The sequence below is a fragment of the Pollachius pollachius genome (assembly GCF_949987615.1).
Source record: "Pollachius pollachius genome assembly, chromosome: 4".
Classification (NCBI taxonomy): domain Eukaryota; kingdom Metazoa; phylum Chordata; class Actinopteri; order Gadiformes; family Gadidae; genus Pollachius; species Pollachius pollachius.
Window position 1 is genome coordinate 14,140,323 of NC_136937.1, and position 12,197 is coordinate 14,152,519.

At 48.2% G+C, this 12,197-nt stretch overlaps 1 protein-coding gene across 1 annotated transcript in view; it reads right to left on the reverse strand.

The window, feature by feature from the left end:
* Positions 1-12,197, reverse strand: part of sardh (sarcosine dehydrogenase) — a gene marked incomplete at its 3' end in the record, with an annotated part of 29,618 nt that overhangs the window by 14,334 nt on the left and 3,087 nt on the right. The window contains exons 4-11 of the mRNA XM_079735702.1: positions 11,561-11,739; positions 10,883-11,062; positions 9,959-10,082; positions 8,907-9,007; positions 7,296-7,400; positions 4,743-4,872; positions 3,863-3,949; positions 364-454 (exon numbers count right to left, since the gene is read on the reverse strand). Of these exons, the coding sequence (XP_079591828.1) occupies positions 364-454; positions 3,863-3,949; positions 4,743-4,872; positions 7,296-7,400; positions 8,907-9,007; positions 9,959-10,082; positions 10,883-11,062; positions 11,561-11,739 (997 nt within the window). The remainder of the gene's footprint in view (positions 1-363; positions 455-3,862; positions 3,950-4,742; positions 4,873-7,295; positions 7,401-8,906; positions 9,008-9,958; positions 10,083-10,882; positions 11,063-11,560; positions 11,740-12,197) is intronic.

The following is a 12,197-nucleotide window of genomic DNA, read 5'->3' on the forward strand; positions in this document are numbered from 1 at the left end:
CGCTTTGTAAGGCTGGCTATTGCCAAACCAAGCTCAATCGTAGATTGCACGTTTGTCTGGGAAAGCTGCCGCCATTTTCTTCAGCACCGTGATCAATGGGCCTAGTTCAAATGACTCTGTACGCAATTGGCTGCTTGCCGTCGCCTCCCTGTCGTCTTTGTGTTAAACCAGCCAATAGCGCGCGAGGGGGAAGAGCCAGCTTGGTGATTGGGTCGCGCAAAAACTTATCGAAACTCGAAAGAAATGTATTGCTCTTCTCCAGATCCTTCTGCAGGGCGATCAAATCGCCGGCAGAATGGGCGGGGCCGCCCAGTCTGGCGTTTTGTCTGAATGTGTTCCGTGTGCGTCTACGTTGTTGGTTACCTGATGTCGTAGCCGTACATGTCCTTCTCGGGACGCCCGTGGATGATCCAGTGGGCCAGCTCTCTGCCGCAGCCGCCCCCCAGCATCATGCCTATAGATAGACACTATTATATTCAGTAGGTGGTGATTCATTGGTATATCAGAACATTAAGTAAAATGTTTGGACAGGTGGAGAGAGGGATGGACAGGTGGACAGGTGGAGGGAGGGATGGACAGGTGGACAGGTGGAGGGAGGGATGGACAGGTGAACAGGTGGAGGAAGGGATGGACAGGTGGAAAGAGGGATGGACAGGTGGACAGGTGGAGGAAGGGATGGACAGGTGGAGAGAGGGATGGATAGGTGAAGAGAGGGACGGACAGGTGGACAGGTGGAGGGAGGGATGGACAGGTGAAGGGAGGGATGGACAGATGGACAGGTGGAAGGAGGGATGGACAGGTCGAGGGAGGGATGGAAAGATGGACAGGTGGAGGGAGGGAGGGATGGACAGGTGGAGGGGGAGAGGAGGAGAGAGGAAGGCCTGGCAGTGCTTTGAAGACATGGTCAAAACAAGCAACAGGGGAGATAACTGCTAAATGTCATGAGAGATTTTGCCACTGATACGGGTGTGTTGAAAACACACACACACACACACACACACACACACACACACACACACACACACACACACGCACGTCCCTCCCTCACACATGTTTTCCCCCTGTTGTGTCGTTGTCCATCTCTGCCATTCCTCTCCCGACCTCTCCCTCAGCGCTTTATCTCAGTGTCGCTCCACAGTCTCTCCGTCCGTCCCTCTCTCTCCGATGACATTCACCCAGTGGCTCTAAAGTGCGTTTCAGAGACGCAACATCTGAGTCTCTCGGCTTCCGACCCCACCACCCAGCCACCCATCCATCAGTCAATCAATCCACCCACCCACCCACTCTTCCTCCCTCCCATTTCCTTCCCTTACCCGTTCTCTCAGTCTAGACGGGCTCCTGCCCCCGCTCACGCCTCCCCGCTGTTCCTTCCCTTTCACACCGCTTTCTGCACCCACGCACATCCCGCTGCTTCAATCAATCTGTTCCCCCCCTCCCCTCCCCATCCTCCCTCCCTCCCTTCCTCCTTCCTGTCAATCAAGCGTTGTGTTTGACAGCATAACTCACAGTTAAGATTGCGCTGCTCACCGACAGCGACCCGCACAACAGCGAATCGTTCAAATATGACACAAAATAATATACAATCAAAGTGACCCAGCTGAAAAACGACCCTACAGCCCCAGCTTCTGATGCGCTCATCTCCAGGCTAACGAGCGTAGCCTCGTCTGCCACTCGCTACAGTGGTGTCGGGGTTAGCCGCCGCGCCACAGAGCCACCACAGGCATCAAGTGTAGCATGAACGACAGCCCCAGGGTTCACTTTAACAAGGCCTCCGTCCTGGCAGAGAGAGGCAGCCTGCGAGCCTCTCTCTCCCCCTCTGATGGAATTATGAGGCTTCGCCGGAGACACTGTGAATACACTTATGTCGCCAGGCAACAGATACAAACGCTGCAAGGGCGCTTTTCATTTCAATTTTTTTATTGCCTAGCAACCAAATTAGCACCATAAAAAAAAAAGGATGATGTTAAGAGTCTATGAAAGGGGACGTCTTCGACGACGTGAATCCATTAGCCCTGACCTCGGAGTTGTTCTCGTCGGGAATACTTTTCGTCAGAGCACTGACGTTTGTTTGTGTGTGCTACTTTGTAAGTGTGTGTGCTACTTTGTAAGTGTGCGCTTGTTTTTATGCGGAGGTGTGCGCTCGGTTGTGTGTGCCTGTGTGTGCTTGTTTGTGTGCGCGCTCGTTTGTGAGTGTGTCGGTGCACTCGTTTGTGTGTGCGTGTGTGCACTCGTTGGTGTGTGTGCGCTCGTTTGTGTGTGCGTGTGTGTGCGCTCGTTTGTGTGTGCGTGTGTGTGCTGACATGTATCCTAGGTGTGGTGGTGGGGGGGGGCCCGAAGGGGGGCACCCTTGTTCTCAATTAGAAAGTCTTTGTCCCCCTGCTGTGTCTCAGCTCCTCAGTGACGGTCCAGCCTTTACCCAGAGCCCCGTGCTGTGTCTGGCCCATTAAAGAACTGACAGGCCCGGGGGACGACTGATGAAGACGGATCACCGTGGGCCCGGTTTCCGACGGGCACGGAACACGGAACACAGAACGTGGTTGTTCACCCTGTGGTTCAGAGGCACACCGGGGCGCCGGGCGGGGCTGTTGCTTCCCCGTCTCCCGGTCGGATTGCTCCGTTCCGCGGGCTGGGAGATCATGACATCATCCTCATCACGCGTGGGGGTCTGGGAGGGCAAGTCAGTCAGAGGGCTCGTTACTCGTCACGCCGCAGACGCGAACGGACACGTTCGTGCACCCAGGGTCCAAACAGGCTGCAGTCGGACCATCGGGGTGACAAGCCGCTTGTCATGTTGTGGAAACGCCTCGTTGGCATTTTAGCTGAACGCGCCGGTTTTGTGTTTGAACGGCGCTTCCCACGACCCTGCCGCAGCTGATTTCCTATCTGCCGGTTGCAGCGGTGTTGGAGCTGGTGCTGCTCAGAGACACTTTCTTGTTGCCGCCGCTGCAGCCGTGGAAAATTCCGTTCCAATCATTTGACATGAAACGATTTCGTTCAACCGTCTTTCATTCACAATTAACTCCAAAATGGTATTTTTCCACGTGGGAAAGCTGTGAGGGTTAAAGTCATGTATAATATAGTTTATTCGTTTATATGCATAATGTTAATAACTTAACGTGGGCACTCACTTTAACAACCTTTTACAACACACTCCATTGCCTTCTCCATAGCCATGCATGAGGTTCCTCTCAGTAGGAGCTCATGTGTACGATCTGCGTTTGCTGCGCCCATGACAGCAACACCCCTAACGTGTACGACGGACACCGAGGGGGCGAGGGATCCGACCGGATCACCGAAGAACGATGTGCTTTTTGCATGTGAGGGTTCTGCCTGCTGGCATCATCCTGCGACTCCCTGAGGAGGTGGTGTTCAGCGGTGATGAGTGTCCCGACGAGAGACGAGGAATGCGGATGACACCGGAGACCCGGTGGGGTCAGATGCATCACGCACAGGAACTACACCCGCGGGAGGAGCCTGGCTCAGCGGAGTCACTCGTGATAGGGGACAGTCAGTGTGACTCTCACTTCCTTACCCCTGTGACCCACCATTGCTGGTTCCTGGTTCAACAACGTTTTGTTATACCGCTGTTATTGTTGGATTGTACGATTATTGATTTCATTTGCACCCGATACATTAAATATGCCTTAATAACCAATTTGTTAGAAATAAGTTGTCTATTTCATTTTGTGAGCAAGTTTCAAATCGGACATCTTATTTGGAAATAAGCTGCGGTGTTGGACTGCTCTGTGTTCATCATTAGCCTGTTCCCTCTCTTTTCATTCAAGTCATTCCCTGCATATCCGAGAGGTTCGAGCGGGTGTTGAATCGTCTCTGTGCTCCACTGGTCTTGTCTAACACTTACCAGCGCTGTTGAAGCCACAGCCAAGGAAGAATCCCCTGACCTCCGGAGCTTCCCCCATCAGAGGCTTATGATCCGCTGTGAAGGACTCTGAGTGGGGGAGAGAGAGACAACATGTCAGCTTCACTATGTCAGCTACAATATAAACACATCCCAGCTACAAGATAAACACATCCCAGCTACAAGATAAACACATCCCAGCTACAATATAAATATATCAGCTACAATATAACAATATAACCATATCAGCTACAATATAAACACATCCCAGCTACAATATAAACACATCCCAGCTACAATATAAATACATCAGCTAAAATATAACCATATCAGCTACAATATAACCACATCAGTTGTAATATAACAATGTAACCATATATGCTACAATATAAATATTTCAGCTACAATATAAATATATCAGCTACAATATAACCATATCAGCTACAAGATAAAATAACGATTTTATATGTTTATATGTTATATTTGTTTGTCGTTTGAATCTGTTGTGCTGCTGCTGAACCTATTATTATTATCATAATCAAAGTGAAAGAAATAGAGGAAAGGTATGTCTTTGACCAACCCACACACACATTAAATTAATAACCTTGCAGGCTCCCAGTGTACAGATGGTGGTTCAGGTTTTAAGTTATCATGGGGAAACATCCAAGTGCTTAGCGTGAACCTCCATTCAAACACAGCACTGCGTGTGGCCCGACGTCCCAGGATTACCACGTAGCATATAAACACTCACAGTCTCACACACACACTTCTAGTCCTTTCAGCACTCTATCTGTTGTACACCAGGGTATAGGTGACAGAAAGAGATCTGTCTTTGTAAATAATCAGATAAGTGTATCTCTTGTCTCTGTGTGTCTGCATGTACCGGGGCCACAGACGGTTGACTTGATGCCAGTCTGCTCCAAGGCTGGGATTCTGTTCATGGCTCCTTCGATATTCGCCGAAAACACATCCCAGTCCAGGTCGAAGAGGCTGAAGGCAAACTTGTCAGACACCTGGGGACGGCGACACAGGATCAACCATGCAAACGTCAGCACTAGTGTTGTTCAGCTTTGCCCGCAGTTTGAATGACCTCAGGTGGCCATGATCATAGAAACAGTATCTCATAGCGCGTGATTGCATACACAAAGATTGTGTATGCAATCTCCCCCCCCCCCCCCCCCCCCACACACACACACACACACACACACACACACACACACACACACACACACACAGAAAACTAATTTATTTAGAACACCTGGGAACCAGATCACCTCCCCAATCATGACTCCCATTTCAGGGACATCTGTCGAAACATGCCTTCTGGAAGAATGGATCAAACTTTGAATCTACAAATATTGTTCATCTTCAATTAAGTGCCTTTCCCTTATGCCAAGAAATAACTTATCCTAGGATATATCCAAAATAAGGATAGTGAAGAACACACTCACTAAGGGCTTCTGCACGTCTCCTAAGAGGACATTAGAGGATGACCAATAAACCACACCCCCTATCTGCACGTCTCTGGAGGGGACATGAGCTGTGGACTAATAGACCACACCCCCTATCTGTACGTCTCTGGAGGGGACATGAGCTGTGGACCAATAGACCACACCCTCTATCTGCACGTCTCTTAAGGGGAGATTAGAGGGTGACCAATAGACCACACCCCCTTTCTGCACGTCTCTAAAGGGGACATTAGCTGTGGACCAATAGACCACACCCTCTATCTGCACGTCTCTAAAGGGGACATTAGCTGTGGACCAATAGACCACACCCTCTATCTGCACGTCTCTAAAGGGGACATGAGCTGTGGACCAATAGACCACACCCCCTATCTGCACGTCTCTAAAGGGGACATTAGCTGTGGACCAATAGACCACACCCCCTATCTGTACGTCTCTGAAGGGGACATTAGAGGTGGATCTCCCTAGACCACACCTACCAGGCGCCTCTGCATGTCTCTTAAGGGGTGGGCCAATAAACCACACCCACCGCATGAGGTATTGTTTAACAAATGACAGGTTTATTCACTCCTAGTTTGTCTTTCAGTCGATTACAAGCACACACACACACACACACACACACACACACACACACACACACACACACACACACACACACACACACACACACACACACACACACACACACACACACACACCTCTGAAAGGCGGCCTTGGGTTTCCAAGCAGCAGTTCCACCTCTCCCTCCAGATGTCTTGTGCCTCTGAGGCCATCGATCCGGCCTATCTTTAGACGCTTGGCACTCCTGCACTTCTCACCACGCCGCAAGTTCTTTGTTCACAACTCTTAGTCTCTGTGAGGCCAATCGACTACGGGTCACAGCGGAGAGCAAACCCAGTGGAGGAGGACGACGACAGGAACCAGGGAACAAGAGACGCGAGCGACCCAGAGGAATGACCTTCGAGTGGACGGGTTGTGGCAGGGAGAGAGGGGTCTGTGCTTGGCTTGGGAGGCGACAAAGACATGCTGCCTGATCACTCGGTCACTCCATTCTAGTTATGTTTGACTGCCTCTCTTTGTGAGGTTCCTGAATGTGATAGAGTTTTTCCCACTATTATTTTCAATGTTCTATTCTGCATTTTTATTTTTCTATTTTGAGCAGAGCATTTCCTTCAGGATTAATAAAATACTTGTTAATAAATTACACGCGGCAGGATGTTACGGTCTGGTTGCGGCTATGTAACGTTACGTAACCGTTGGCTACCTACAGTGTGTAACTATTAGGTTAATTAAAGCTACCTGCATGCACATATGTACAAGACTATTCACCTCCATGATAAAAGGCTATCAGGAGAGCTGTGTATCACTACAAAAAACATGCGTAAATGTCTCTGCTGCCCCTTGCCCCCTTTATCTTGTTGTGGTTTCACAATATCAGTTAGACATCGGGTTTTAATAATTTATTATGTTGACCTATTCCACCTGTTGCATAAACGGTGCAATGACTTGCTTTAAGTTTTCACAGCCTCTTTTTTTCCAAAGCGGTTGCAACATCACACGATTTCTGTACGGTTTCAAAAGCCTTCTATCGCCGGCGCTGGCTACAGAGATGCTGCTCAGTGTGATGCAAGCACCCCAAGGCTAGCCTGTGTCATCATGCGTGGGTGTCATCGCTAGGGCTGCACCTTTCAGGATTACTGGGTAGGATACCAGGATACAATCTGATTAATTGCATTAAAAGACTCCTTAGTATGGGATCTGTTACATTTTATAATTACCTAGCTTGATCCGTGGGGAATGGTGTAATACTACCGGACGGAAGAGTTGTCGCTTGGTCATTTCTGCGCCCAAAATATATCTATCTATCTATTTAAAAAGCTTCTTGTTTTTTAAACTTGTGCGTACGGAACTGATCGCCTGTTTTGAATACAATCGCCTCTAGTCGTTTTCATAGCGATGTGGTGTATTACCTTGTCCCAGAAGATTGGGTTCTGCTCATAGCCGCCCACGGAGAGGGCGTCGCCCTGGAGACGGAGATACACGGAGGCATCGTGGTCCCGGACGTTGGGCATGTTCTAAGGGGAAGGAGAAGATGATTGAAGCATTAGGGGGATGGGGGGAGGGGGAGACAAACAGCAGCCATTCCAGGGAGCTTCCCTCTGAATGGTGATCTTGGGCTTAGCCTGCTTTAGAAGCCTAATCCAGCGATGGCTTCGCTCATCGATACTCATTACAACTGGATATCGATGGGCGAAGTCATCGCTGGAGGTAGCCATTGATATCTAAAAAACAGTAATATATTTTTTCTTTTGGGTTTGTTAACTTTCTGCTGATAATAACAAAGAGAATGTGAAAAAAATTAAATCGACAGACCAACAGACTCTCCACCAACAAATGGATATCTGGGTTTTAATACAAATACCAGTTAAGAGGCTGACATTTTGAAAACGGCCCCCCTACATGGCTTACAAAAGTCAAACTGCTCATCTCCGCTATTCTCTCTAATGGTGTCTCCCATCCACCCTCTCTCGCTCTCCTCTCTCGCGCCCATGCCAGCTACAGTCTTTGAGCTCAGCTCGCTCTCTTGATAGGTGTCTGTGCAACAGATCGATACGAGGCACTGGTCGAACACACGCACGCCCGCACTCATGTTATTACGTACGTTTGACATGAGAGGTTATGGAATCCATTTAGTGGGACATCAGCATGATGTTGGCTTGTTGTTGTGGGTGTGTTAGGTTGTGTGTGTAGTGATGCGTGTGTGAGTGAGCATGCGTGTGTGCATACGTGTGTGCACGTGAGTGTGTGCATGCGTGTGAGTGGGTTAGGTTGTGTGCATGTAGGGATGTGTGTGTGCGTGTGAGTGTGCATCCATGTGTGCAATCGTGTGTGCGAGTGTGTGAATGCGTGTGAGTGGGTTAGATTGTGGGTATGTAATGATGTGTGCGTGCATGCATTCGTATAAGTGGGTGTAGCTGACCTATGAAAGACATGGCCACTGTGCACCAACATGCGCATTTACAGTGATGGACAGACCGACGTATCCTTTCACACAGGCCTACACCCGTATGTCCAGCAAGGTTAGGTAAATCATATGGCACAGAACTCAACGTCCAAAAGACATTCACCTATATGTCGGTATTTCGTAGAAACACTTATCTCTTTTAGATATATGTCTGTATGCACCATGTGGACAATTGCACAGTTGGGTTTATGGTTCCACAATGCCCTCTGCTGGTGGGACACTATACACAAAATGGACATAATGCCACTAGAAACTGAGTGAAACACTAAGCTAATAATGCTTATCAATGCCTCTGACCTGGATGCCGTCTATAATGGTGAACCGACGAGATAATGGCACTGAGCTACATGTGGCTAGGTCTCACCTGGATGCCCTCTATTCTCGACTGACGAGATAATGGTGCTAAGCTACATGAGGCTAGGTCTCACCTGGATGCCCTCTATTCTCGACTGACGAGATAATGGTGCTAAGCTACATGTGGCTAGGTCTTACCTGGATGCCCTCTATTCTCGACTGACGAGATAATGGCACTGAGCTACATGTGGCTAGGTCTCACCTGGATGCCTTCTATCCTCTCCGTCACCACGTAGGCGTGATGCATGGCGATCAGAGGCACCTTGACTCCGGCCATGTCCCCCAGCTTGGTGGCCCAGACACCTGCATGGAGCACGAGGCACACAGTCAGACAGACATACAAAGCACGGCTTACACTTGTTTAACCGTCATAAGATGGCCTGTGTCAAGGAAACAGCTGCAACACAGACTGAAAATGTGAAAAAAATAGAAACCATACGGTCATATCTTTATCTTTATTTCAGACCCAGGGGGATCCATATCACCAAGGACAACAAGAACAAACAGAAAATACACAGAGTAAAAAAAATACAACGCTTTTTACAATATTCAATGTCTAGCATACAGATATGTTCGCCAATGGTTCCAAAGTCTGGAAGAAAATCGGACAGAACTGCGTACAGGGTTAACCAAGACAGCAATTAGGTAGTTTCGACCTGGGTAGAAACGCCCCCACTCTAAGGACTCGTGCTTGCAGTAATCATAGAACCATATCACGTAGGCTCATAATCACTGAAGATGAGTTGAGAGACTATTCGTTATTTTACTGGGACATATGAATGATTACCTTAATTGCTGAGAATAAGTTCTTTATTTAGTTGCCATTTTAGTTCATACAATCAACAATGAAAAAAAATATATATATAAACCGCAGCTGTCCGAAGAACCAAGGCTTCTAATCAGAACCTAAGTTAGAGAAGAGTTGAACTGCACCATGGGAATTGTAGTTTACGTACGTTGGGAACTATGAGGTTTACAGTCCAATAGCCGTTACTCTTCACTCTTCATCTCTCCTTTAAATCCGTTGTTTCCAAATCAACTCTAGGTATACCCTTTTAACCATTATTAGGACTGGTAACTTTTCGTTTCGCAATGCAGCTTCTGATGTAACCCCCTTATAATGAGATCCTCTTATAACGCTTCTATGGAGAAAATCAATGCATTTTCAGCCCAGAGTTTTTGCTGTTTTCCCTCCCCTCTCCATGGCCCGCAGAGGGCCGAACCCGGGTTGCTATGGCGACCGCCGTGACTCACCTGCACAGTTGACCACGCAGGGCGTCTCGATGGTGCCGTGCTCCGTCTCCACCGCCCTCACCCTCCTCACCCCCGTCTCGTCCTCCCGCACCGTGATGCCCGTCACCGGGCAGTTCTCGATCACCTGTGCAGAGGAGCGGAAATGCAGGTAGAACCCGTCAAACGCTGACCAGGCTCGTTGGCCGTTAAATCGGTACACAAGAGGAAGGTACTCACATACTCGGGAAGACACACAAAAACATATTTGTAGTAACAAAACCATTGGGGATTATTTTGATATGTTAATGCCGGTAAACCTGTTGTTATGGCATAGATATGCCCTTTTACCGTACTTGCCAAGACCACCACTGCTCCTTGTCTAAATGTATTCTGATCCGCCCTTGGGCGTTTATGTACAAGTAGATCAGTGGTAGCGCGTGGGGACTAGGAGAGCAAGATGCTGTGGGTTCAAGTCTGACCTCCACCAATTATATTGTCAGAAATGTCATGAAATACATGTTGCCCCTGGTTGCCTATGAGACATGTTTGATGATGATTTTGAGGCGTTTACTTCTGGTTAACCTGTTTTCATGGCATACCATGCCATTTTATAATATTTAAGCACACTATTTCCTCCAAATATGGAAGACTCCTTCTTATCCAAACACACTGATCCGGTTCAACAGGGGAAAACAGATGTAAACTAGCCCCTTAGGCTAACTTTAGCTAACTTACAGTTCGAATGTTGATCAGTTTGCAATATCCCTGAAATAAACCAATAAATAAAACCTGCTTTTATGGCAAACAAGTTTATAATCATATTTGATTCGCTATCTCAAGTATTTGCAAGAAGCTCCCCGTCCACAATAACCCGGTGCTACACCGTGCTGGGCCTCATGATAAACACTGTATGTGACTATGACCATAACAGACTCCTGTGGTTACCGTGGCGCCGCGGGCCGAGGCGGCCCGGGTCAGCGTGGTGCAGGTCCCGGCCGGGTCCATGGTTCCGTCCTTTGGCACGTAGAGCGTCCCGTACAGGTCGTCCACGTTCATCAGTGGGTAGAGGTCCTTGGTCTCCGCGGGCGACAGCACGTAGGACTCGATACCGTACACCTTGCCGAGCTTGTGGAGGAAGAAGAAGAAGAAGAAGAAGAAGAAGAAGAAGAATTGAACTGTTGAAGTCAGATTTTATTAACTATTATTTACTTTTGTATTTTCTGTTTGTTCCTCGGTTCTAAAAATAATGTTTAAAAAAAAAAGTTTGATTTTTTCTGTCAAATTCATTCAAGGATTTATGCCTAAAGGCAATGTTGTGGCAAATTTTTTCAACAGTATATACGCCACGGCTAGTGTCCATGGTACACCATACCTAGTTTCTGGAACGCTAGGCTGCACCAAGCTTCAACAATACACTACACCTAGCTTGAATGCTAGGCTCAACCTAGCTTCTATGCTACACTGCACCTTGCTTAAACTCTACGCTGCACCTAGCATCAAGGCTATGCTGCTTCTAGCTTCAACGCTACGCTGCACCTAGCTTAAACTCTACTCTAGGCTTTACCCCAAACACAACACCAGCCCTCAGCGCTCCCAGAGCTCCAGCTCTTTCCGTGTCCTTACCGACATCAGCCTCTTGTATTCGTCCAGCCGCTGCTTGTTGGAGGCAATAAAAAGGCCGCCATTTTGGATCCAGCCAGTGTGCAGGCCAGTCTCCTCTTCCAGGTCTTTCGAGATCACGTTCCTGGTGTGAGCCAGGAGCTCTACTTCCACATCGCTGGGCCTTAGCTGCCACAACAGGCCTGTGGTGTAGGGGGAGAACAACACAAAAAAGGGATATCCAAAGTTTTCACTTTGTATTTATCGGCTAGGGTTAGACACACACACACACACACACACACACACACACACACACACACACACACACACACACACACACACACACACACACACACACACACACAGTTATTCAAAGTTAAAGGTTACAGCCCTTCTTAGAAGAGTTTATTGTGCCTCACAGTAATCTTACATTGCCAAGACAGAGAAGTGCAATATTGGCATAGGATTGTATGGCAGGTAATAGGGTAGAGATACTGTTTCCTCTTTCTCAAGAAACAGTGAGTCCCCACCAGGTATAACTGTGGACGAAGTTAGCCTTTGGCCAGTTTACCGGTACATCTGCTGATTGTACAGGCTTTCACCGGGTTTCTAAATTTAGCGGATGTGTCCTGCTTCGCTCTGAAGGGGCTTATTCTATACA